Source organism: Bos indicus x Bos taurus, chromosome 13 (assembly GCF_003369695.1).
Source record: "Bos indicus x Bos taurus breed Angus x Brahman F1 hybrid chromosome 13, Bos_hybrid_MaternalHap_v2.0, whole genome shotgun sequence".
NCBI classification, from domain to species: domain Eukaryota; kingdom Metazoa; phylum Chordata; class Mammalia; order Artiodactyla; family Bovidae; genus Bos; species Bos indicus x Bos taurus.
In genome coordinates this window covers 1,432,553-1,457,254 of record NC_040088.1, presented here as the reverse complement: position 1 = coordinate 1,457,254, position 24,702 = coordinate 1,432,553, and the positions used below count along the sequence as shown (strand labels likewise).

Genomic DNA, 24,702 nt, shown 5'->3' with positions numbered 1-24,702 from the left:
CAGTGTGTGTGTATAAGTGTGTATATATATGCATATGTGTGTGTGTGTGTGTAAGGGTTTGTGTGTGAGTGTGTATATGTGTGTGTGTGTGTGTAAGGGTTTTTGTGTGTGTGAGTGTGTGTGTCTTTCAGATCCTCAGGTGAAGCCAGGGAAAGCCCGTGACTTTCAGGAATACTTGATGCTCTCTGGATTTCCTTCATTTCTGATCACAGTAATCACTGAATCAAATGTCACCAAAGGATGGTTGTGGTGGATTCATGATGTTAACCAAAAGCAGACAGTGGGTGAAAGAGTGATTTTTTTCAGAGTTCTCGCCAATTAGTGAGTCATTATATAAATTAAGCACTTCACCACTAGTATTAAAAGCAGAAGAGAAAACATCAGCATTTTATAAGTTGATAGATGAACAGATAGCTAGATGGCACCTAGATAATAGACTAAATAGATCAGCGGAGTATTTGGTCACACTCTAAACTCCGTTACTGTGGGCTGCGGTTACAAAAGCCTTACAGTCCCTGGGTCATCAAGCTTTAGAAACACAGTTGCGGGTTTGCTGTTATATGGATCAGTCATCCTGTAAGTATGTCCCAGTTAACAGGAACCTTCATACTTTCTGAAATCAAGGTTGACATCTAAGTAAGTAAATAAATGATGACCTCTGCTCTAAAAGAAACAGAAGGCCACTTGTTTCTCTTAAATAATCGATTGAGGTCACCCTCCTCCTAACAAGTTATATTTCCGTATTTGGTGGAAAAAAAGAAGTGTGAAAAAAAGTGAAAACCTTGCAGAACTGAGTGCCAAGTGACAGAGTCCCGTTTCTGTGGTGGGGCAAGTAGAGAGTAGATAGCTGAGGAGGGGAGTATTTTAAGAAGTCTTCAGGAACAAAACAGGACTTGAGTAAAAATGCTTTGAATTTTAATTCTTTGAATTAAAATGACAATTAAAATCACACAGTCAACCTCATAAGCTAGTTTTTATGTTAGTTTGTTGAAAGAGCCTTCTAATTTTTCTCTTTCTTCTTACATGGTCCATACTAGTGAAATTCAAGCCAATTAACATACTCTATGCTATACGTGCTGAAGACTGCCATATGGCCGGGATATTGAGCCAACCTTAGATAATTAGATAAGGATAAATCTTCCTTTTTTACTGCACTAATTGCATAGACTGGACTAGATAAAATCATTAACAGTAGTTTGGGGTGAAAATTGGTTTGGTTCCCATGCTGTATTAAAAAGTTCTTTTGATGTGAATCTCTAGATGTAAGCAAAACTCAGGCAGTCAGGCCAATATTCAGTTTGCAGTAAGAGTTTCAGAGGTGGAAGGAGAGGGATTGTGTCTTAGAATAACAAATTATTAATAATTGTAAACAATGTAATAATTGAATAGTGTTCTTTAAAACAAAAACAACTTCTTGGTTAACTGTTGATATATGTAATTAAAATCAGAACTGTACTGTAAAAAAAAATTCTTTTGAAAATTATCCAAGTCTTCAAAAATATTTAGAATAATTGAATACATTCATTCATTATGTATGCCCATATCACTGTATATATATGTATTTTGTGTGTGTGTGTATACAAATATATATATATGTATATATGTGCTCTTGCAATGCAGGAGACACAGGAGACATGGGCTCCATCCCTGGGTCGGGAAGATCCCCTGACAAAGGAAGATGGCAGCCCATCCCAGTGTTCTTGCCTGGGAAATCCCAGGGACAGAGGAGCCTGGCGGGCTATAGTCCACAGGGTTGCAAAGAGTCGGACACGACTGAGCACTAAGCATACTTAGAAAACACAGACACACACGCATTAGTGGTTAAAACACACTGGTTTCTGGTCTAATTGTATGTACCAGTCTCCCTTACCAATGCAATTCATTTCTGTTTTTTAACAGCCTGAGGTAGAGATGGTTCCCCTCTTAATTCCTGACATTAATGATGAAACCCACATGTCTTTCCTTGAGTTCCCTGTTTCTCTTCCATTCCACACATTGGTTCAAGTTATGTCTGTTTAAAATACTCTTGGCTACGTTTGATTTATCACATGGAGTGAAAATCTGGAGTAAAATTGGATCGATGATTTTGGAAAGCAGAGCTGATTTCAGAAATAAAATCATTCTTCAAGCCATTGTCTGTAAGGAGGATCAGGTCAGAGTCTGAGAGCCATAGAACCCGTTCTCACCTCTGAGCTGAAAGGCCCCGTTTCTGGTGAGTCTCTGAGCTGTGAGCTGTGCTGGGAAGGCCTCGCCCTGGTGTCCTCTTTGACAGTTTTGGGAAGTAGAGGAATTGTACTGAAAGCCCAGAAACCATTTGTTCATTAACCTCCAACAAAACCTTCAGGACAAAAAACACGGGGCACCGCCCCGTTGGCTCGAAGTGACTGGTTCTCTGCCCGCTTTTCTGTATTAATGACAATTTGTCAAACACTGTGATTCCAGTTAACTCTGTTCAACACATGTGAACAGGAATCCTGATCTCATACAAAAAAATGAAGCTGATCTTGGGTTGTTCCGGGCTCTGGGTGCATTGAGCTTGGAGAAGCTGGCTTTCAGAAGCCCTCTGTCTTTGTTTTCACAGGATGTGTGAGACTGGTGAAGGGCTGTTTGTCTTTCAAACGCGAGATGGGGAGGCCATCTACCAGAAGGTCCACTCGGCTGCCCTGGCCATAGCGGAGCAGCACGAGCGCCTGCTGCAGAGCGTGAAGAGCTCCATGGTACGTCTGGGGGCCCTTTCTTACAAGCACTGTGCACACCGTGGCAGAATGCTCTTGCAGTCTCTGTGCTGAAAATATGGTCAGTGTTTTGGGGGGCAGATGCTTTCCTCCTATACTCAGCAGTGTGTTACTCAGATGACACGCATCCTTGGAAAGCTCCAGAAAGTCACTTGGGAGCAGAAGAAGCATCAGCCCACTTGTCATCTGCCTGCACACTGCTTGCCTCCCTTGTAATGCGTGCTTAATCAGTGCCTTCCTGCAGCAGAATGCTGTCCACTGAGGGAATTATAAAAAGCAAGTATATTTTGTTCTCACTGGGAGACTGAGAAGTCTGAGATCAGGGTGCTGGCGGATTCTCTGGGGACACTTCCTGGTTTGTAACTGGCTGTCTTTTTACTGTGTCGCAAATGGCAGAAGGGGTGAGGGATCTCTGGGTTCTCTCTTGTAAGAACGCTAATACCGTTCATGGGGGCTCTGCCCTCATGACCTGGCCCCTGCCATATGCCTGACTGTCTGATAACATCACTTGGGGGCTAAGGTTTGAACATAACAGTTTGGGGTTGGGGACACAATATTCAGTCCATTGCAGTCTCTCTCTCTCTATAAAAATCCATTTCGCGTATGTATGGACATCTATAGACACAACTCCATGGGTTATCTACCTCTGAAAGTGAAAGTCGATCAGTTGTGTCCGACTCTTTGCGACCCCATGGTCTATACAGTCTGTGGAATTCTCTAGGCCAGAACACTGGCGTGGGTAACCGTTCCCTTCTCCAGGGGATCTTCCCAACCCAGGGATGAAACCCAGGTCTCCTGCGTTGCAGGTAGATTCTTTACCAACTGAGCTATCAGGGAAGCCCATATATACTTACAAGTGTAACAGAAGTTGTCATTTCAAAGGTCAGCAGTGGTCAGAGAAAAAATGTAAGTGAGAGAAGAGAGCTGAGAGGAAACGGGTCAAATACCAAAAACTCACGACCAGACAGCTGTTGACGTGAGATCATGGTTTCTGTGTAGGAGAGTTCTTGATTTTTTTTTTCCAGGTAAATCAAGACTTTGAGTCTGTATAGTATCTTCCAGTTTATAAGTGTTGGAAGTTAATTTCAGCTAAAACCAACAACAAAAATCAGTAATACTTTGTAGGACAAAGGAAACCTATTTGTAAGATTTCATTCTGCCCACAGTGTGTGTTTGCTGTCTCTAGGGGGTAAACCTTCATAGTCATCAGTGTGCAGAGACAGCAGGGACTGTGCCTCGTATGGGGAATTGTGAGTCATGAGTTTCTTCTTTAGGAACAGTAAATTTACAAAATCTGAAATGAATGTGCAGCAGTTAAATAATGCAACTCATGAATTGTGACTGCAAACACAAGAATAGAGAGTCACATCTGGGAAAGAAATCTGCAGAACCAAAAGGAACTAGGTTGGCATAGGAAGGTCAGGGCAATTTGAAAAGTCTGTGATTTAACCGTGTGGGTGGTTGGATTTAAAGAGGGGAAAAGCATGCCAGTAATACGATCTGTCCCAAAGCAGCCAGGGATTATTCCCAAATGACTTATGCGTGCCGTGTTGTGGGATTTTAGAGCTAGGATCAGCAAATCTTTAATACAGGCTGAGACAGTAATATTTCAGGCTTTCTGGATGAAGATGGTCCCTGCTGCAGCTCTTTAGCTCTGCCATGGGAGAGCAACTGCAAGCATAGGTCATGTGGATTCAAATGGACATGGCTGTGTTCCGAGGGAAACTTATATTAACGGACAATGAAATTCAAATTTCACTTGATTTTCACATATCATGAAATATTCTTCTGATTTCCCCCTCAACTATGTAGAAATGTTCCTTCTGAACTAACAGAGTCTTGGCATCCATTTTCCATATTCTTCCCAATTTTGGATATTGCAGTAGAGGTGGATAAATGGATGGGTGGATGGATAGAAAGAAAAAGGAAGAAGGAAGAAAAGAAAGAAAAGAAGGAAGAATTCAAGTCATTTTGAACTTACAGGGCAATGTGTCACTGCAGTAGAACTGTGAGCTACTCGAGATGCCTTTAAATGTCTGAAGAAGGTTTTTTTTTAAGATTACCTTTTTGTAAAGCCATCAATTAGCATAAATCTGTCTGTACTTGAAAGGGAAGTTCTGCACTCACATGTGTTTCCATTTATAACTGCCTCATTACTTGCACTAAAAATTAATCAGGAATATGAGTAATTCGTTCAGATCATCCCTTTGCAAATTTAACTGTAATATAATGTTGTTTGCTCTTAATTTGCTGTATGCTTAACAAGCTCTATGAAATGAATGTGATTTTAAAAGTAAAAACATCCTGTTTTTAAATGGAAGTGAGTAAACTTCAAAATGGGATCTGAATCTCAAGGGAGTTAAAACTGGGGATTGCAGAATGCTTAAAAATCAACATCCTTGAATCGATCTCTGATTAGGGGAGAAAAGAGATACTATGCTAAAATGAAACGAGATGATACGGTAACACTTCAGTTAGTCTTGCATTTTCTGGTCACTGGGAGAGGGGCCGCAGATTGGGTTTATTTTGACTAGGAATTGCCATTATGCCACTACTGGCTGGCATCTCTGAGATAGTCAAGGTCACAAATGGAGAAAGACGGCGAAGCTAATCTCATCAGGCGGCCCTAACCCTAAATCTAAACGACAGTTTGCTGCTGCTGTGGTAAAACTCCCAAGACAGAATGCTTTGCCCATGACAGTTTGAAATTGCAGCCTTGTGTGAATGGTTTGAATCAGACTTATGACCCTAAATCCCAGAAGTCATAAAGAAGAGACATGTAAGTCAGATAATAATGATTATTTTTATTTTATTATCATTACTTATTACTGTGATAGTCTGAATGATGACTCCCTGAGGATCTTCCACATCTTAATTCCTAGAGCCTTTGAGCATTATCTTCTATGGCAAAAGGGACTTTGCAGTTGTGATGCAGTTAAAGCTCCTGAGATGGAGAGATTGTGCAGGATTATTCCAGTGGGCCTGGTGTCATCACAAGGTCCCCATAAGAAGGAAACAAGAGGAGTCGGAGTCGGACCAAAATGACGTGGCTGTGAAAGCCGAGGCACAGAGAGATGTTTGAAGAGTCTGCCCTGATGGTTATGGAGACAGAGGAGCTGGGACCCAAAGGTTGTCGTGACCTCTAGAAATTAGATAAGGAAGGCAATGGACACTCCTCTGGAACCTCCAAAGTGACCAGGACAGCAGACACCGCGAGTTTACCCCAGTGAGTCTTGTTTCGGACTTCCAGCCTCTAGATCCATATAGGGATATGTCTGTGTTACTTTAATCCCAAGTTGTTACAATAGCCAGAGGTAGCCAATACAATTACAATTGTATTAGTTACAATTGTAACGCAATTATTAAAATTATAATAATGTATGCAATTTTATACAATTACAATTTTATTAGTTACAGTTATAGTCACTGATGTTTAGTGTGTCCAGCTCTTTGCAGCCCATGACTGCAGCAGGCCAGGCTTCCCTGTCCTTCCCCATCTCCTGGAGTTTGCTCAAACTCATGTCCATTGAGTCAGTGATGCCATCCAACCATCTCATCCTCTTTTGCTCCTTTCTCCTCTTGCCCTCCATCTTTCCCAGCATCAGGGTCTTTTCCAGAGAGTCAGTTCTCCACATCAGGTGGCCAATGTGTTGGAGCTTCAGCTTCAGCGTTAGTCCTTCCAATGAATATTCAATCCAGGGTTGATTTCCTTTAGGATTGATTGGTTGATTCTCCTTGCTGTCCGAGGGACTCTCAAGAGTCTTCTCCAAAACCACAGTTGAAAAGCATCAAGTCTTTGGTGCTCAGCTTTCTTTATAGTCCAACTCTCACATCCCATACAAGACTACTGGAAAAACCATAGTTTCGACTATATGGACCTTTGTTGGCAAAATGATGTCTCTGCTTTTTAATACGCTGTCTAGGTTTGTCATAGCTTTACTTTCAAGAGTAAGTGTCTTTTACTTTCATGGCTGCGTTCACTGTCTGCAGTGGTTTTGGAGCCCAAGAATTACAATTGGAATAATTACCATTATAACGTTATAATGATGAAAACGTGCTGTGTCTCTGCTCTGTAACAGACAGTAGTGTGTGGGCTTTGTGCGCACTTTCTGACCATCACAATGACCCTTGGATCGGAGGCCCAGTGCCCCAGCTTGGAAGTAGCAGGGCTCAGATTTGGAGCGGGTGTGCTGGGACAACCCCCGCTTCACGCTTTTTCTCAAAATCAGGCACGTTTTCTTTGCCCTTCATGAGATCTGCTCACAGCCATTCAAAAAATTCCAAATTAATGGCTGACACTTAAAAGTTAAGATGTTTCACATAAAACTCAGATGTATGTATCATCAGGTCATGCAGCTTTTGGGTGGCAGGGGGTTTTCAGTTCTCTGAGGTCCCCGCCCTCCCCCTGGTGCCCTGGCAGGCGGCCCCTCTCTGTGCGTTTGCTCCCAGCACTGTGACCAGTTGAAGTCCTCCCTGAATCACTACATGTGTCCACTTTCTGCTGCTGGGTGACAAAGCCACGAACTCTGCACCCCAAAACAGCACACATTTATGACGTCATGGTCACCGTGAGTCGGGCGTGTTGACATGGCTCAGGTGGGCCTCAGCTTCAGATTCTCACAAGGCTGTGCTGCACCAGGCCAGGGGTCCCCAGCCTGCGGGATCTCATGCCGGCTGGTCTGCAGTGGAACGGATGCAATGATAACAGCAACAGCGTGCGCAGTACATGTGGTGCACCTCGATCACGCTCCCCGTCCACGGAGAGAGTGTCCTCCACGAAACCCGGCCTGGTGCCACAAGGTGGGGGCCACAGAAGCTTAGATGGGGGCGGGACCCACTCACAAGCTCACGGTGGTTATTGGTGCAAGTTAATTCCTTGGGGCTGAGGATTTAAGAGCCCTGGTTTCCTGCTAGCTGGTGGATGATGGCCACCCTAGCTCCCAAAGGCTGCCCTCTGTTTCTTGCCATCTTCCCACTTGTTTCATCAAAGCCAGCAAAAAAGACTTTCCTTCACAACGAGGGCCACGATCCTCTGCGTCCCTGTCGTGGTCGTGACATCCATCACCCCATCATAGGCTGTTGGTTGGAAGTGAGTCACAAGAGCTTCCAAAGGTCGAGGGAGGGGACCCCACAAGAGTGTGCACACGTGGAGGGGAGACTGGGGGCCCCTTACTGACTCCACACGGACGTCACCAGAGGGTCGACACCAAAACCAGACTAATGATGTTCTTTGCAGCCAAAGATGGAGAAGCTCTACACAGTCAGCAAAAACAAGACTGGGAGCTGACTGCGGCTCAGATCATGAACTCCTTATTGCCAAATTCAGACTTAAATTGAAGAAAGTAGGGAAAACCACTAGACTATTCAAGTATGACCTAAATCAAATCCCTTATGATTATACAGTAGAAGTGAGAAATAGATTTAAGGGACTAGATCTGATAGACAGAGTGCCTGGTGAACTATGGACGGAGGTTTGTGACATTGTACAGGAGACAGGGATTAAGACCATCCCCAAGAAAAAGAAATGCAAGAAAGCGAAATGACTGTCTGAGGAGGCCTTACAAGTAGCTGTGAAAAGACGGGAAGCGAAAAGCAAAGGAGCAAAGGAAAGATATACCCATTTGAATGAAGAGTTCCAAAGAATAGTAAGGAGAGATAAGAAAGCCTTCCTCAGCAATCAGTGCAAAGAAATAGAGGAAAACAATAGAATGGGAAAGACTAGAGATCTCATCAAGAAAATTAGAGATACCAAGGGAACATTTCATGCAAAGATGAGCTCAATAAAGGACAGAAATGGTAGGGACTTAACAGAAGCAGACAATATTAAGAAGAGGTGGCAAGAATACACAGAAGAACTGTACAAAAACGATCTTCACAACCCAGATAATCATGATGGTGTGATCACTCACCTAGAGCCAGACATCCTGGAATGTGAAGTCAAGTGGGCCTTAGAAAGCATCACTATGAACAAAGCTAGTGGAGGTGATGGAATTCCAGTTGAGCTATTTCAAATCCTAAAAGATGATGCTGTGAAAGTGCTGCACTCAACATGCCAGCAAATATGGAGAACTCAGCAGTGGTCACAAGACTGGAAAAGATCAGTTTTCATTCCAATCCCAAAGAAAGGCAATGCCAAAGAATGCTCAAACTACCACATAATTGTACTCATCTTACACGCTAGTAAAGTAATGCTCAAAATTCTCCAAGCCAGGCTTCAGCAATACGTGAACCATGGACTTCCAGATGTCCAAGCTGGTTTTAGAAAAGGCAGAGGAACCGGAGATCAAATCGTGAACATCCACTGTATCATTGAAAAAGCAAGAGAGTTCCAGAAAAATATTTACTTCTGCTTTATTGACTATGCGAAAGCTTTTGACTGTGTGGATCACAATAAACTGGAAAATTCTGAAAGAGATAGGAATACCAGACCACCTGACCTGCCTCTTGAGAAATCTGTATGCAGGTCAGGAAGCAACAGTTAGAACTGGACATGGAACAACAGACTGGTTCCAAATAGGAAAAGGAGTACGTCAAGGCTGTATATTGTCACCCTGCTTATTTAACTTAAATGCAGAGTACATCATGTGAAATGCCAGCCTGGATGAAGCACAAGTTAGAATCAAGATTGCTGGGAGAAATGTCAGTAACCTCAGATATGGAGATGACACCACCCTGATGGCAGAAAGTGAAGAGGAACTAAAGATGATGAAAGTGAAAGAGGGGAGTGAAAAAGTTGGCTTAAAGCTCAACATTCAGAAAACGAAGATCATGGCATCTGGTCCCATCACTTCATGGGAAATAGATGGGGAAACAGTGGAAACAGTGTCAGACTTTATTTTTTTGGGCTCCAAAATCACTGCAGATGGTGACTGCAGCCATGAAATTAAAAGGCGCTTACTCCTTGGAAGGAAAGTTATGACCAACCTAGACAGCATATTAAAAAGCAGAGACATTACTTTGCCAACAAAGGTCCATCTAATCAAGGCTATGGTTTTTCCTGTGGTCATGTATGGATGTGAGAGTTGGACTGTGAAGAAAGCTGAGTGCCGAAGAATTGATGCTTTTGAACTGTGATGTTGGAGAGGAGTCTTGAGAGTCCCTTGGACTGCAAGGAGATCCAACCAGTCCATCCTAAAGGAGATCAGTCCTGGGTGTTCATTGGAAGGACTGATGTTGAAGCTGCAACTCCAGTACTTTGGCCACTTGATGAGAAGAGCTAACTCATTGGAAAAGACCCTGATGCTGGGAGGGATTGGGGGCAGGAGGAGAAGGGGACGACAGAGGATGAGATGGTTGAATGCCATCACCGATTCAATGGACTTGGGTTTGGGTGGACTCTGGGAGTTGGTGATGGACAGGAAGGCCTGGCGTGCTGTAATTCATGGGGTTGCAAAGAGTTGGACACGACTGAGTGACTGAACTGAACTGAATTTACTGTCTGTGTCCACAGCATGCAGACTTCTGGAATAACATCTATTTAGTGTTCCCTGATTTATCGTGTTTTGCTAATACTATTTATTTATGAAAGAAAGAAAGAAAGTGAAGTCGCTCAGTCGAGTCCGACTTTTTGTGACCCCATGGACTGCAGTCTACCAGACTCCTCCGTCCATGGGGTTCTCCAGGCCAGAATACTGGAGTGGGTTGCCATTTCCTTCTCCAGGGGATCTTCCGGACCCAGGGATCGAACCCAGGTCTCCCACATTGCAGGCAGACGCTTTAACCTCTGAACCACCATTTATGAAGCATCTGCTAAATGCCAGGCTCTTTAGTAACAGCAGCTGTACCACTTGTCAAGCTGGACACTTTACTGACCTTTTCTCTGTAATCAGGATAGAGTCTCGGTGAGGTAGATTCAGTCATTCATTCTCATTCATTTGTTCATTCACGATGTTTACTGAGGGGGTTATCTGCTTTGGGGCTTCCCCGGTGGCTCTGTGGTAAAGAATCAGCCTGCCAATGTAGGCGACATAGGTTTGATCCCTGGGTCGGGAAGTTCCCTGGACAAGGAAATGGCCACCCAGTCTGGTATTATTGCCTGGAAAATCCCATGGACAGAGGAGCCTAGTGGTCCACAGTCCTTGGGATCGATAAAGAGCCAGACACGACTTAGCAACTACAGCAACAACAGTCTGCTGTTATGTGCGATAGGATATAGTGGTAATCGACAGGTAAAGCCCGTGATCCCACGGGTCTTATTATTCAAGGGAGGATTATTCATGACCCTTGACCCGGAAGGAATCTGTCCAGATGCCATAGATGAGAAAACAGATGCTCGCAGTGGTGAGGTCACTTGCCTGCAGCTGTGGAGCTCACTGCTGCTGGAGCCAGGAATGCAGGATCTTCTATGTGGTTCCTTTTTAAATTTCTTGTTTGATATTGGAGTCTAGCTGATTAGCAATGTCGTGATACTCTCAGGTGGGCAGCAGAGTGACTCAGCCACACACACACGCATCCATTCTCCCAGACCAGGTGAGAGGGGAGTTTGTGTGGTTCTTAAACCTCTGCCTGCAGCCACAATGCCTTACTCTCCAGAGGGTTTTAAAGCCCTTCTGTTTCTCTTATATCCACGCCGTCTTAGCATTTTCAGACTACCCTGAATGTCAGAGTGCCTTTCAGAAATGCGTATCAACTTAGAGTACATCTTAAAAAAATCACTGTTACAGCAAACCCGGTTTCTTTTGCTATTTCCAGCACCAGAGAGCCATCGTGTTTCTCATGACTCTCCCCGCTCTGCTTGTGAATCCAGCGTGCTCTGATTCACTCTAAGGATGGCGCGGAGGAGGGTGGGTGGTTCGGGGAGGACTGACCGGTGATGAGATGGGGCGGCTGGAGCTGTTTGCTCGAGAGCCGGCAGCTGTCTCGCTGGAGCGGCGACAGGAAGACTCCGTGGGGACACTTCGGGACTTCCCTGAACAGCCGGCTATTTTTGCCACCTTGGAGATCAGTGCTGTGAGAGTCTAATTTTGGAGCAAGGAGTGGCAGTGTGTGGGAGGTCCCTCATTCCTCGACCCGGCCTGTCATCTTTAGAATTTCCTTCTAGGCAAGAGGGACAGGGTGGAGTGCGGTGGCGATCTGGCGGCTCCCTGTGCAGCTGTAGGTTTGGCCTCCCCTGGGCGTGACTTTGAGGCCCCGTCTCCCCCTTCCTCTGCAGCCCTGACTGTGCCCCCAGGCTTCCGAGTTTAATCCCAGCTGTTTCTGTGTTCCCTCTTTTTTCATTTGCTTGTTTAACTGATAGATTTATTTCCACCTTTGGGTTTGCAAATAAAATTTGATAATGAATTTGTAGAATTCAAGTGGAACTGTGTTACAGTTCTGCAAACCAAAGTAACTTATATTCAGCCTCATTTAAAAAATTATAGTCCGCACATTTAAAAAAAAATAACAGAAGACATCAAAGAAAGCATAGAATCAACTTCACTGCTTCTCAGACTAAAAGACCCTTACCTGCTGGGATTTTTATGTGTATGAACACCCTTTTCACAACTTTGTCCCCATCCTTCTAGCCACAAAAAAAATTAGTTTTTGCCTCTTTTTGTGTTTATAGACTCTGGTTAATTGGGTTAACTTACAGATTCTTTTTTTTTTTTTTAATTTATTTTAGCATACTACTTAAAGTGGTTATCAATTTTTTCCATTCCTAAAATAAGTCCTTTTTATATCCTGTTAATATTAATTATAGCTCAAAAATATTTTATCAAACACCAATCTACTGCTTGCAAAGTAGATCTTATAGAGGACATAAATAGTGAAAAAATCTTTTGCATCTTTAAAGAAGCTTGGATTTAGATTAGTTATGAATTTAAACCCTTGAAAACATGCAACAGTATAATCCTGTGATTCAATTTGCTCTAGTCCCTTCAGAGGGCAGTTTGTCCCTCTGATCAGGATTAAACTGACCAGAATTTGATTCAGGGACTCCCCGGTGGCCCAGTGGTTAAGACTCCATGCGTCCACTGGAGGGGTCACAGGGTCAGTCACCGGTCCTGGACATTCCACACGCCATGAGGTGCAGCCAAGACCATGAGAACTTCAGGTACCTGTCTCTTTAGTCAGCAGCAGTACTTCCAGGACTTTGCTCTGAAACTGCACCAGCAGAAGCACAGATGACGTGGCACAGCTGGAGGGAGTCACACCTGTTTCCTGACTTCCCTCTGTTGACCACGTTCGCTGAGCCCTGCTGTCCACGAGGTGCTGGGGACGTGATCAGAGAAGATGGGGCTCCCACTCTTGGGACCTGGTGTGTGAGTAACAGAAGCGTCACCCCAGCGGGAGCCTGGGCACGCTGTGGGGCGTGGTGTCAACAGGAGCTCAGTGAGGCCGCTGAGCAGTCACGGGTGGTGACCCTGTGCGTGTGAAGCACACGGATGAGCAAGGCAGGGCAGCGGCAGAGTGGACACACTCGTTCTCACCCTCACCCTCACACGTGCTTTGTGAGCCCTGGGAGTGAGCTTGTGGTGGGAGACTAACATCCGGGCTGTGTTGGTTACCTTTGGCGAGCGGGACTGTGACTCGAGGGTCTGGGAGGGGGCTTTAATATCAGTATTTCACTGTATGTTTTTCTCTGACATTAATTTTTCTTAACTAGCTACATAATTTTTAGAAGTTTATTCACTTCCGGCTCTGCTGGCTCTGTTGCCACGCGGGCTTTGTCTCTACTTGCGGCGAATGGGGGCGGCTCTGCGTGTGGTGTGGGGGCTTCTTTGCAGAGCGCAGTCTCTAGGACACGTGGGCTCCAGTAGTTGCAACTCCCAGGTTCTAGGCACAAGCTCAGCAGCTGTGACAGCCGGGCTTAGTTGCTCCTCGGCTCGGGGGATCTTCCTGGATCAGGGATCGAACCCATGTCTCCTGCATTGGCAGGAGGGGGCTTTATCACTGAGCCACCAAGGTAGCACCCACAATTATTTTATAGAAACAGTAGCTGAACTTTTGGCCTGGGCAGACTGAGCTGATACACCAGTGAGAAAGAGAAAGAGCTTTCCCGCGTAAATGTGTAGCAGAGCATGGTAAGAAAGAACGGGTTTTGAAAGCTTGGCAGGGACGTTTTCAGGTGCTAGAAATGTGGTCTCCATCAAGGGATAAGATGATCTTTGTGGAGAAGTTTGTGCCTGAGCTGAGTTTTCAGATGAACCAGAGGTAGCTATGAGCTACCACTGCTGGTGGTGGTGACTCCGACATTCACTGAGAAGTTACTTTGTGCCAGGAACTCTGCCGAGCACTAGACATGTATTAACATCTTATCTTGACTCTTTAGCTTGGCTCCACTGATGGTGGGTACTGTCATCCCATTTCTATAGGTAAGGAGTCTGAAGCCTGGACACGCAGATTGAAATGATGGTGCCAAGATTTAAACCCAGGAGTTGCTAGCTCCAGTATCTGCAGGTTAGCTACTGGGCTCTTAGCGAAAATTAAATTTTTTTTTCCTCTGAATTCATTTATTTAAAGATCAGATCAGATCAGTCACTCAGTCGTGTCCGACTCTTTGCGACCCCATAGAATGCAGCTATTTGAAATCATGGAACACAGTATCAACCGAGAATAAAGTTCTGGAATTGAATTGTTATATTTCATTTATATTAATAAATATATCAAAGGAGCAAATGTAGCTTTTAAGATTTATTAAGTTACTAATAGCACAAGTAACTAAGAGTTTCTAAGTTAAGAGTGATATTCTTGATTTTCAAGTTGAAAGATGATAATATTTCAACTCTATGGTGGCAAATGCAGAAGTGTGTTTTGAGCTGTATAGTGTATGTAACAGAGAAGGTGATGGCACCCACTCCAGTGCTCCTGCCTGGAGAATCCCAGGGATGGGGGAGCCTGGTGGGCTGCAGTCCATGGGGTCGCTGAGGGTCGGACATGACTGAGTGACTTCACTTTCACTTTTCACTTTCATACATTGGAGAAGGCAATGGCAACCCACTCCAGTGTTCTTGCCTGGAGAATCCCAGGGACGGGGGAGCCCTGGTGGGCTGCCGTCTATGGGGTTGCACAGAGTCGGACACGACTGAAGTGACTTAGCAGCAGTGTATGTAAGGTGCCAGGCACTGGCGGCTGAGTGGGAAAGGATCTGCCTGCCCACGTAGGAGATGCATGTTCGATCCTTGGGTCAGGAAGAGCCCCTGGAGAAGGAAATGGCCACACACTCCAGTGCTCTTGTCTGGGAAATCCTGTGGACAGAGGAGCTTGGTGGGCTGCAGTCCATGGGGTCACAAAGAGTCAGACACGGTTTAGTGACTAGACAACAGCAGTATGTAAGGTATCGGCACAGACGGCATTTTTAAAAGACTGACTTAGTTCCCTGTGTTTAAAGTGGAAGATTTCACATAAAACACACAGTCTGTCTTTCGAGAAAATGAGACTGTCTGGCATCGCTGTGCCTGCCGGAGTCAAAGTTGCATAGCAGCTCTCATTTTCAGATGCTGACTGCTCTTCCGTTTTCTTTTTTTTAAATTTTATTAATTTATTTTATTTCTGGCTGTGCTGGGTCTTCATTGCTGCGTGGGCTTTTCTCTTGCTGTGGCAAGTGGGGGCTGTCCTTTGCATGCTTGGGTTTCTCACTGTGTTGGCTTCTCTTGCTGCAGAGCACAGGCTCTAGGCGTGTGGGCTTCAGTAATTGCGGCACACGGGCTCCGTGGTCAAGGCATGTGAGCTCCAGAGCCCAGGCTAGAGCCTGTGGCACACGGGCTTGGTGGTCACAGCACGCAGGATCTTCTTGGACCAGGGATTGAACCTGTGTCTCCTTGATTGGCAGGCAGATTCTTCACACTTTGGTTTTTTGTAGTCCTGTCTTTTCTGGTCTCAATAACCAGGCTCTGGGCCTCTGGAGGGGAGGGGACAAGGCCCTCTGTGTCGCCATCATCCTGGGGCTTGGCACAGGGTTCACTGAAGTTTTGCTGAATGAACAAAAGAGTGTCAAATAGACGATTTTATGAGCACAGAGAAAAAAATCGAAGCCAGAATCCCAAATCCCGTCTCCCCTCCAACGCCAAAACATGGCCAGGCTCCAAGTGAGTCTGCTCTGAGAGGCTGCTGGAAACAGTCCCAGAGGTTATCAGTTTCCCTGCACAGGTGGGGAGAGAGTTTCCTCAGCAAGGAGGCATAAAACGTTACTCTATTTTATGCGCACGGCCAAGAATTCAGACGGCTCTGAGAAAACGGAGGCAAATCACTTTCTTTCCGTGAAAATAACCGTTAGAGCGCATCTGGAGCTCACCGAAATGCTGGATTTGGAAACTTGGCCCCAAACGCTGGATCCTACTAATGGTCTCTTTATCAAAGCCGCAGGCGACTGTGCGGGCGTTCTCAGCTGGAGCTCTGCTCACCAAGTGGCGTCACGGCTGCATTTTCCCTCCTCAATGTTCTTCTCTTGCTCACTTTTCTTCTGTCTCCCTCTCTTCTCTAACGTTCGAGGAGTAAGCCTCTGTCCACGCTCTTTTCTTCACAGTTAGTCATATTCTGTGATGTCTCAGTAGCATTTCGATGGTGGGAATATCCTCGATTTTGCTCCAAGAATTAGAACAAGGGAAAGAGCTGGAGAAAGTGAAGACAGCTCTTTGAGTGGTTCCTGCCAAACACCCAGCAGAGCTGGTCAGGGCTTGGCGGTCCCGAGGAGCAGGTTTCATCAGAAAGCCCGGGATGACCACCTGTCGTGTAGACAGTCGACTTGGACCTGAGAGAAGCGCCCTGGGAGAGCGGGGCTCCAGGGGCCGGCAGAGCCCCTGCGAGCTTCTGTCCCTCAAGCCCCCGGGGGCCTTCCCAGCGCCCTGCGCCTCCTCCGGACAGCTGTCATCTCTCTGAGCTCTGGAGCTTTCATTTCCATAGTAAAATGTGTTTCCAAACTTCAGTGAACGGGATATGAGCCCATCCCTTAAGGTCTCCATGACATCCTCAGTGCTTTCTCAGGAAATGCACAGGATTCCGCTGTGGACCTCGGCTCTGGAGGAGAAGGCCAGGTCTCATGTCCTCCCCACCCCCCGGGTCGTCACAGAGCCCAGGCTGAGCTCCGCGTGCTGGGCAGCGGTGTCGCGCTAGCTGCCTGTTTTACACCTGGGAGTGTTTATATGTCGGTTCTACTCTCCCATTTCATCCCATCTAAAATTTTTTAAAAAGAGCCTCTTGGGATAAAGCAGAACGTCTTAGCAGCCTGCTGGGGTGGAGGTGGGGCTGGGCTCCTCCTGGAGAGCCGTCCTCTCTGGACACATCGTTTTCGTGGGAACCATGAGCCAGAGAACCGAACGCTGTTCAACAGGTGGAAAAGCAAAACACAGCATGACCCTGACTGAGCCAGAGAGGCTGAGGCTGTGACTGAGGGGCGGCGGGAGCGGTTCCTCATCTGCTGCCTGGGCCACACATTCAGCCAAGCCAGCCAGCGTGTCCATTGGCGACCCAGTCATTCAGCAGCTTTTACCAAGTGCCTGCTGCATGCTGTCGTACAGATCACGCCCTGTGCACTGTGTGTGAGCGCCCAGGAGGAGGCTTCTCCTCCAGGGAAGGAGAGCTCTGATTGCACGTGGGCCTGCTTTCTTCTTGGAGAAGGCAATGGCACCCCTCTCCAGTACTCCTGCCTGGAAAATCCCATGGATGGAGGAGCCTGGTGGGCTGCAGTCCATGGGGTCGCTAAGAGTCGGGCACGACTGAGTGACTTCACTTTCACTTTTCACTTTCATGCATTGGAGAAGGAAACGGCAACCCACTCCAGTGTTCTTGCCTGGAGAATCTCAGGGACGGTGGAGCCTGGTGGGCTGCCATCTATGGGGTCGCACAGAGTTGAACACGACTGAAGTGACTTAGCAGCAGCAGCAGCTGCCCTCCTCTGTTGAGAAAGCGGCGCCATTGTGTGAGCAGACAGTGATGGGATCCTAGCTGGGCTTTGAACTAGCTCCCTGGCCATTTACTATACAAGGCAGAAAAGGCAGCCCACTGCGGCATTCTTGCCTGGAAAGGTCCATGGGCAGAGGAGCCTGGCAGTTTGCAGTCCCTGGGCTCAGAGAGTCGGATACGACTCAGCGAGTAAGCATGTGCACACACACCTGGGGAACAAAAGGTCTGTGTCTTATGTATTTTTAATTTCCAGCCCCCAGCAGAGTGAATGGCTATAAATGATACCCAGGGTATAGAAATGCATGCCGTGAGGGAGTGCATGAATCAAAGCGCCGAGGGCAGAATTCGCTGAAAGCGGTAAGGGGAGGCAGGGTGCAGGCAGGGGCCCATTTGTGGAAAACCGCATTCGGAGGTTTCAACTCATGGAGGGACAGTTAAAGTTGGAATGAGCAGCTCCATCTGTGGTGCTGCTTTATTTTGTTCTAATTTTCACAACTGTCCTTGGAGATGGGGGTTGGTTTTTGAATCCTATTTATCTTTACATAAGTACATGTATGGAAACTTTAAGTAACTGCAAAAATATGACCACATAGACGCTGTGTGCTGTTTCGGACTTTCCTTTTTATTATTGGTTAGCACGCCCCGCTCCCCTCTTCAGCAACTCCTGGACCGTAAAGGCGTGTCCTAACTTTTCCCTGCTTTCCGCTGTACTCACGTCATGCTACGTAGAAATCTGTACAGACACCCAGAAGATTACATACACACTTAGATACCTACCCAAGATGGGAGTCTCTGGGGATCCTTGTTGGTTGTATAGAATCACAGTCATTTTACACATTTAAAAAACTGCACGCTGGTTTTCTTACTCAGCAATAAATACTTCATGGGAATAGTTCAAAGTCATGTAGCATAGGTCTGACTTGGGTTGGCAAACCATGGCTGATGAGCACAATCTGGTCTGTGCCTGTTTTCATGAATACGGTTTTATTAGAACACGGCCACCCCCCTCCATTTTTATATTGTCACGGCTGCTTTTGCATGGAAACGAAGGAGGGGCTTCTTAGCCACCACAGAGACTGGATAACCTGCAGAGCCAGAGGCCGTTAATATCTGGCTTTGACAGAAAAGTTGGTCAGCTTTGGTTTCTTTCATTCTTTTTAATGGAATGCATTTTATTGGCAATATGATCAGGTCCATTTCACAGAGGGAAACAGAGGCTCCATGGCTCACAGTCAGCACGTGAGGAGCCAGGACGGGACCAGGAAGCCCAGGATGTGTGTCACCGGAAATGAAGGGCAGAAGGATGTTTGGAGGCTCCCGTAGGAGAGAGAGGGTGTCTAGGCCCAAGTGTGAGTGTGGTTGTGGTCTGGGTGGAGGTGAGAGGTGAGGGAGCAGGAGAGGGGGCCCCTGGGGTAGTGGTTCCCACCTTCTGTGGGAAGCAGAGTCACTGAGAAGGCTCACCAAGCCCCGGGAGGGTGGGCTCCGCCTGCGGGTTCCTGAAGGTCTGGGTGATGCGCTGGGATCTGAGTGTCTAACAAGTTCTCAAGTGATGCTGACGCTGGCCCAGGGACCACACTTCGAGAACAATGACTCTAAAGTGAGAATTTGGCTCCTTGGTCCCTGGAAGAAATGACAGGGGAGCTAGAGAGTGCACAGTGTGTGACCGCGAGCTTTGATATCCTTTATACCCACAAAAACCCGCAGGCAGATTACATCAGTGATCATTCAGTGAACATGGGGCTGAGAACACAGGGGTCAGTACAGGCATAATTGCCTACCAGTCTTCACATGCATCTCAGCAGGATGTGTTCATGGGGTTTCATTGTTTCCGAAAGCAAGAACATGTGGTTACGCTCTTGCTGGAGAAAGCTGCCTCCTTTTAAGACCTCATTCCTCTGCTAGCAGGGGAGTGCACCTGTTCAACAGGTGGAGGAAAGATGGGTGTGAGAACTTCTCTGCAGACCTGTGTACACCTTGAGGACGATTTACCCCTTCTCATCAACCTGCAGTGATTACAGGACTTGCCCCACAATGAGTACAAAACTTGTTCAGCAGCATCTGCACCTCCGTTCCAGAGGGTTTGGTTACCAGCACTTAGCATAGCAATTAGCATTTTAAGCAGCTTGTATTGATTAAATGAACGTGCTTTATCAAGCACAGAGAATCCCAAAGAATGCAACAAATGTATTTATCTCAATGAATTACTCCCAGCACGGAGGAGCCATACAAGAGTTATTTGCTAGCACTTTATAAGGGTGTTTGATGTACCTGAGAAATATAGATGTATCAAGCTGGGTAAATAGAGCGCATGCTACGCAAATACACGCTTGATTTTTATGTCTTAAAAATATTGTCTAAGACTGTTGTTCTCTTGTAAAAGGGACATTTGATCTGGATTTTGTAGGAATAAACAACAATTTAAAGATTTTGTTCAAAACATGTTTACTGTTCATGAGGTATTTGGAGTACTTCTCTCTGGTTAGAGATTTTAAATTATGTTTAAGCTTTGTTGGGAGCTCTTTTCTAGTCTCCTTTCAGTTTCTCCTTGGTTTCAATTTCTAGTGTCATCTGGAGAGGATCAAGGGGGTTAGGGTTGGGGAGGAAAGGACCTATAAAATGACAGTGTGTGAAGTGGGAAGAGATTTCTTCCCTATAAGCTTGTTCTTACAGGAGTGGGGGCACTTAAACATCACTCAGTGCTTTATTCATAGTTTCAACATTCTTTAAACTAACACGTGGAATGGTATGCAGTGGAGGGTGGGAGCTGTGATTTCTCTTGAGACTTCAAAAGCAGGCTTAAAAGATTTGATTCCTACGTGATAGAAAATGCAAACGGTACAAAAGGAGGCACCGTGTGCAGCCAACCTCTTTCCCACGCTTCATGCCTCTTAGGTCCCCAATTTACTTTCTTGGAAGTGAACACTTACCAGCTTCATTTGCATCCTTCCAGAACATTGTATCACTTAATAGATACAGATGTGTCTATTTATTAATAAGTTCACTCATTTTATGAGTGTGGCAGAAAGTGAAGAGGAAATAAAAAGCCTCTTGATGAAAGTGAAAGAGGAGAGTGAAAAAGTTGGCTTAAAGCTCAACATTCAGAAAACTAAGATCACGGCATCTGGTCCCATCACTTCATCGGAATTAGATGGGGAAACAGTGGAAACAGTGTCAGACTTTATTTTGGGGGGCTCCAAAATCACTGCAGATGGTGACTGCAGCCATGAAATTAAAAGACACTTACTCCTTGGAAGGAAAGTTATGACCAACTTAGATAGCATATTCAAAAGCAGAGACATTACTTTGCAACAAAGGTCCATCTAGTCAAGGCTATGGTTTTTCCAGTGGTCATGTATGGATGTGAGAGTTGGATCATGAAGAAAGCTGAGTGCCGAAGAATTGATGCTTTTGAACTGTGGTGTTGGAGAAGACTCTTGAGAGTCCCTTGGACTGCAAGGAGATGGCTTTTGAACTGTGGTGTTGGAGAAGACTCTTGAGAGTCCCTTGGACTGCAAGGAGATCCAACCAGTCCATTCTAAAGGAGATCAGCCCTGGGTGTTCTTTGGAAGGAATGATGCTAAAGCTGAAACTCCAGTACTTTGGCCACCTCATGTGAAGAGTTGACTCATTGGAAAAGACTGATGCTGGGAGGGATTGGGGGCAGGAGGAGAAGGGGACGATAGAGGATGAGATGGCTGGATGGCATCACCGACTCGATGGACATGAGTTTGAGTGAACTTGGGGAGATGGTGATGGACAGGGAGGCCTGGCATGCTGCGATTCATGGGGTCGCAAAGAGTCTGACACGACTGAGCAACTGAACTGAACTGAACACCCTCCTAGGATGCAGGAGTACGGCAGAGAACAGGAAAGAGTCCTTGTCTTCAAAGAGTTTGCTCCTTGTTATGGGCTGATGTGGAGAAGACAATGGCACCCGACTCTGGTACTCTTGCCTGGAAAATCCCATAGACGGAGGAGCCTGGTGGGCTGCACTCCATGGGGTCGCTAAGAGTTGGACAGGACTGAGCCACTTCGCTTTCACTTTTCACTTTCATGTATTGGAGAAGGCAATGGCAACCCACTCCAGTGTTCTTGCCTGGAGAATCCCAGGGACGGGGGAGCCTGGTGGGCTGCCGTCTATGGGGTCACACAGAGTCGGACACAACTGAAGTGACTTAGCAGCAGCAGCAGCATGGGATGATGAGATGATCATCAACAGATAATAAACAAAACTGTATCAAGAGTTGGTGAATGCTCTGGAGAGACAGTGTAAAGGGGGAGAGAAGAAGGGGGATTTGTTGCTCTGATGAAACAAGACTCTAGCAGAGAGAGGAGGGAAAGAGAAGTGGAAATTTCCAAGGGCCAGTTGTTCTAGGCAGAGGGGACCATACTTGCAGAGGCTCTGAGACAGCTCTGTTCTTTGCTTGGTCAAGTCCAAAGCCATGACTTTGAAACATGAATGGGAAGAGGGCTACGAGGTGTTGTCCAGAAATAAGTAGGTGCCAAGTCCTAAAGGACCTTGCAGTCGTGGCCCAGACTTCGAATTTTGCTTGGGGTCAGTTGGGAAATCACCGGAGGGTTCTGAGTAATGGTCCAGTAAGCTGTCTTTACCCACTCCAGTGTTCTTGCCTGGAGAATCCCAGGGATGGTGGAGCCTGGTGGGCTGCAGTCTATGGGGTTGCACAGAGTCGGACAGAAGCGACTTAACAGCAGTAGCAGCAGCAAGCTGTCTTTACTATTAAAGGGGGCACTCTGGCAGCTGTTTGGGAAAGACTGGGGATGAGTAAGGCCAGAGTACAAGGAAGAAGCCAAGCTATGGACTGTTTCCATCATCGAGGCATCCAGGAGAGCTCTAAGGATGTGGATCGGATGGTGGCGGGGTGGGGAGCAGGTGGAACGTGGACTCTGGTACATTATGAAGAACAGGGTTTGCTGATGGCTGGACTCTTGAGTAGGATAGGGCGTGAACAAGGTACTCCCAAGGGTTTCTCTTCTTTAAACAGAGCAGTGGGGCAAGTGGAAGAAGCATTTACCCTGAAGGGGAAGAGCTGCAGAGAGTGGAGCCTGGGAAACGATGCTTTGGGTTTGTGTGTGTTCAATGAGAGACTAGCTCTCCTGGGTCCCTGGTGGCTCAGATGGTAAAGCATCTACCTGCCATGCAGGAGACCTAGGTTCCATCCCTGGGTCAGAGCCTGCTGGACATCTGGTGGAGGTGGGGAGCGGGCTGTGAAATACAGGACTCTGAGGTTTCAGGGAGAGATGGGAGTTACAGACACACGTTTGAGAATCATCAGAGTGGATCCATGGAATTTAAACCTGCCCCAGTGATGAGTTCTCTCCATGAACACGCATACATAAGTAATAGCAGCCCTTTGAGTTTAGAATCGTTTCACATCACTTCAGAAAAGATCTACCTTTTGCTTTTTAATGGCTAACCTGTTAGTCTATTGCATTGGTATACGGTATATGAAGATAAGACTGCTTTGTTTAAAAACAAAAGCAAAATTACCAACCCATCTACAGTCACATTTTAAAGTAATTTTTGAGTCAGTCTAAAATTCAATTTCACATGTAAATTAAAATTTTTAAACATTAAAAATACTGGTCATTGGAATAATTGTAGTGAAGTGTCTTAAGATAAAAATTATAGTTAGCAGGGGAAAAATGTTATAAAAGGAGATTTGGTCACAATTTAGTTCCTCCATCTTACCTGGTAAATTAAAAATGGTTAGGAAAATGAACAAGTAAAGTATAGTGCAACCAAAGTACGGGCTGTGATGCGGACGTTAAAATGACAGCAGAGGGGACGGCAGTGTTGGGGAACGTTGGGATACATTTACAAGATACGAAATAGAAAAAAGAGGACAGTGTAGTGCTGCATACACTATCTCATGCTCAGTCTTTCATTCGTGTCCGACTCTTCGACCCCACGGACTGTGGCCCGCCAGGGTCCTCTGTCCATGAGATTTCCCAGGCAGGAACACTGGAGTGGGTTGCCATTCCCTTCTCCAGGGGATCTTCCCGACCCCAGAGATCAAATCCAGGTTTCATGCATTGCAGGCATGAGCCACCAGGGAAGCCCCATTAATGACTAAAGGAGGTTAAATAACCAGCCTGGAACCTTTATTAGTGGCAGATCCAGACTGCAACCCCAGTTTCCTGAGTCTGGAGTTGGGCTCTTGACACAGTGGAGAACTTTTCCCCCAGCTTGATTGATCCAAAGTGTATGAATAACATAGGACCTGCGTGCATGCATACTCAATCCTGTCCAGCTCTTAATAAGACCCCATGGACTGAAGCCCACCATGCTCTTCCGTCCTTGGGGTTTTCCTGGCAAGAATACTGGAGTCAGTTGTCATTTCCCCCTCCAGGGGATCTTCCTGACCCAGGGATCCAGCCCGAATCTTCGGCATCTCCTGCGTTGCAGTCAGATGCTTTATCACGAGTGGCCAGGGAGGCCCTAGCATGGGACACTGGTTCTCAAAGTGTGGTCCCTGGACCAGGACGAACGGAATTATCTGGAAACGGGAAAAATGCAAATCCCCCATTCACAGTGAGGTTGGGGGCCGGGAATGTGCATTCTAATGATCCCTCCAGCTGATTCTTGTTAAAGTTGGAGAGCTCAGAGGTTGGCTGACCCAGGGACCAGAAAGCGTAGGTAGAGTCTATTCCCAAATGTGATTCCGAAGGAGAGCAAGTAGGCAGGAGGCGAAGGCACCGTTGAGGGGGCTCGGTGGAGGCTGACGGTGAGCCGAGGGGCGGTGCCACTCGTGCGCTGGGCTTGGGGGGATGAGAGACAGACAGCGAAATGCGGGTTTCTTTAGAACCTCATCTTACTCGTCCTCTCTTGAACTGAGTCGTTCCTTCTGATTCGGCTTTGCCCACATGTTGTGCTTAAAATACCCGGAGAAAGTAAGTTCTTTATATATACATCCCTAAACTGAGGCTACTACCAGAATCAGGGGAGCTTTGGAAGCCTCTCAAGCCGAGCAGACACTCGGCGTCGATGTAGCTGTGACTCACAGCACAGCCTTGTCATCAACATCGTGTCCCTGGGCGGCGACTTCAAGGCTCGGTTGAGAGAGTGGAAATCACGGGTGGTTTGCGTACGAAGGGTGGCCACTGGCAGAGGCCCCAGGGGAGTTAG

General features: G+C 46.4%; 1 protein-coding gene across 2 annotated transcripts in view; it reads left to right on the top strand.

Annotated features, from left to right (window-relative positions):
* Nucleotides 1-24,702, top strand: part of DOK5 (docking protein 5) — a 150,905-nt gene that overhangs the window by 110,087 nt on the left and 16,116 nt on the right. For both annotated transcript variants that reach the window (XM_027558218.1, XM_027558217.1), the window contains one exon: nt 2,582-2,717. In XM_027558218.1, coding sequence (XP_027414019.1) covers nt 2,582-2,717 — 136 coding nt within the window. The remainder of the gene's footprint in view (nt 1-2,581; nt 2,718-24,702) is intronic.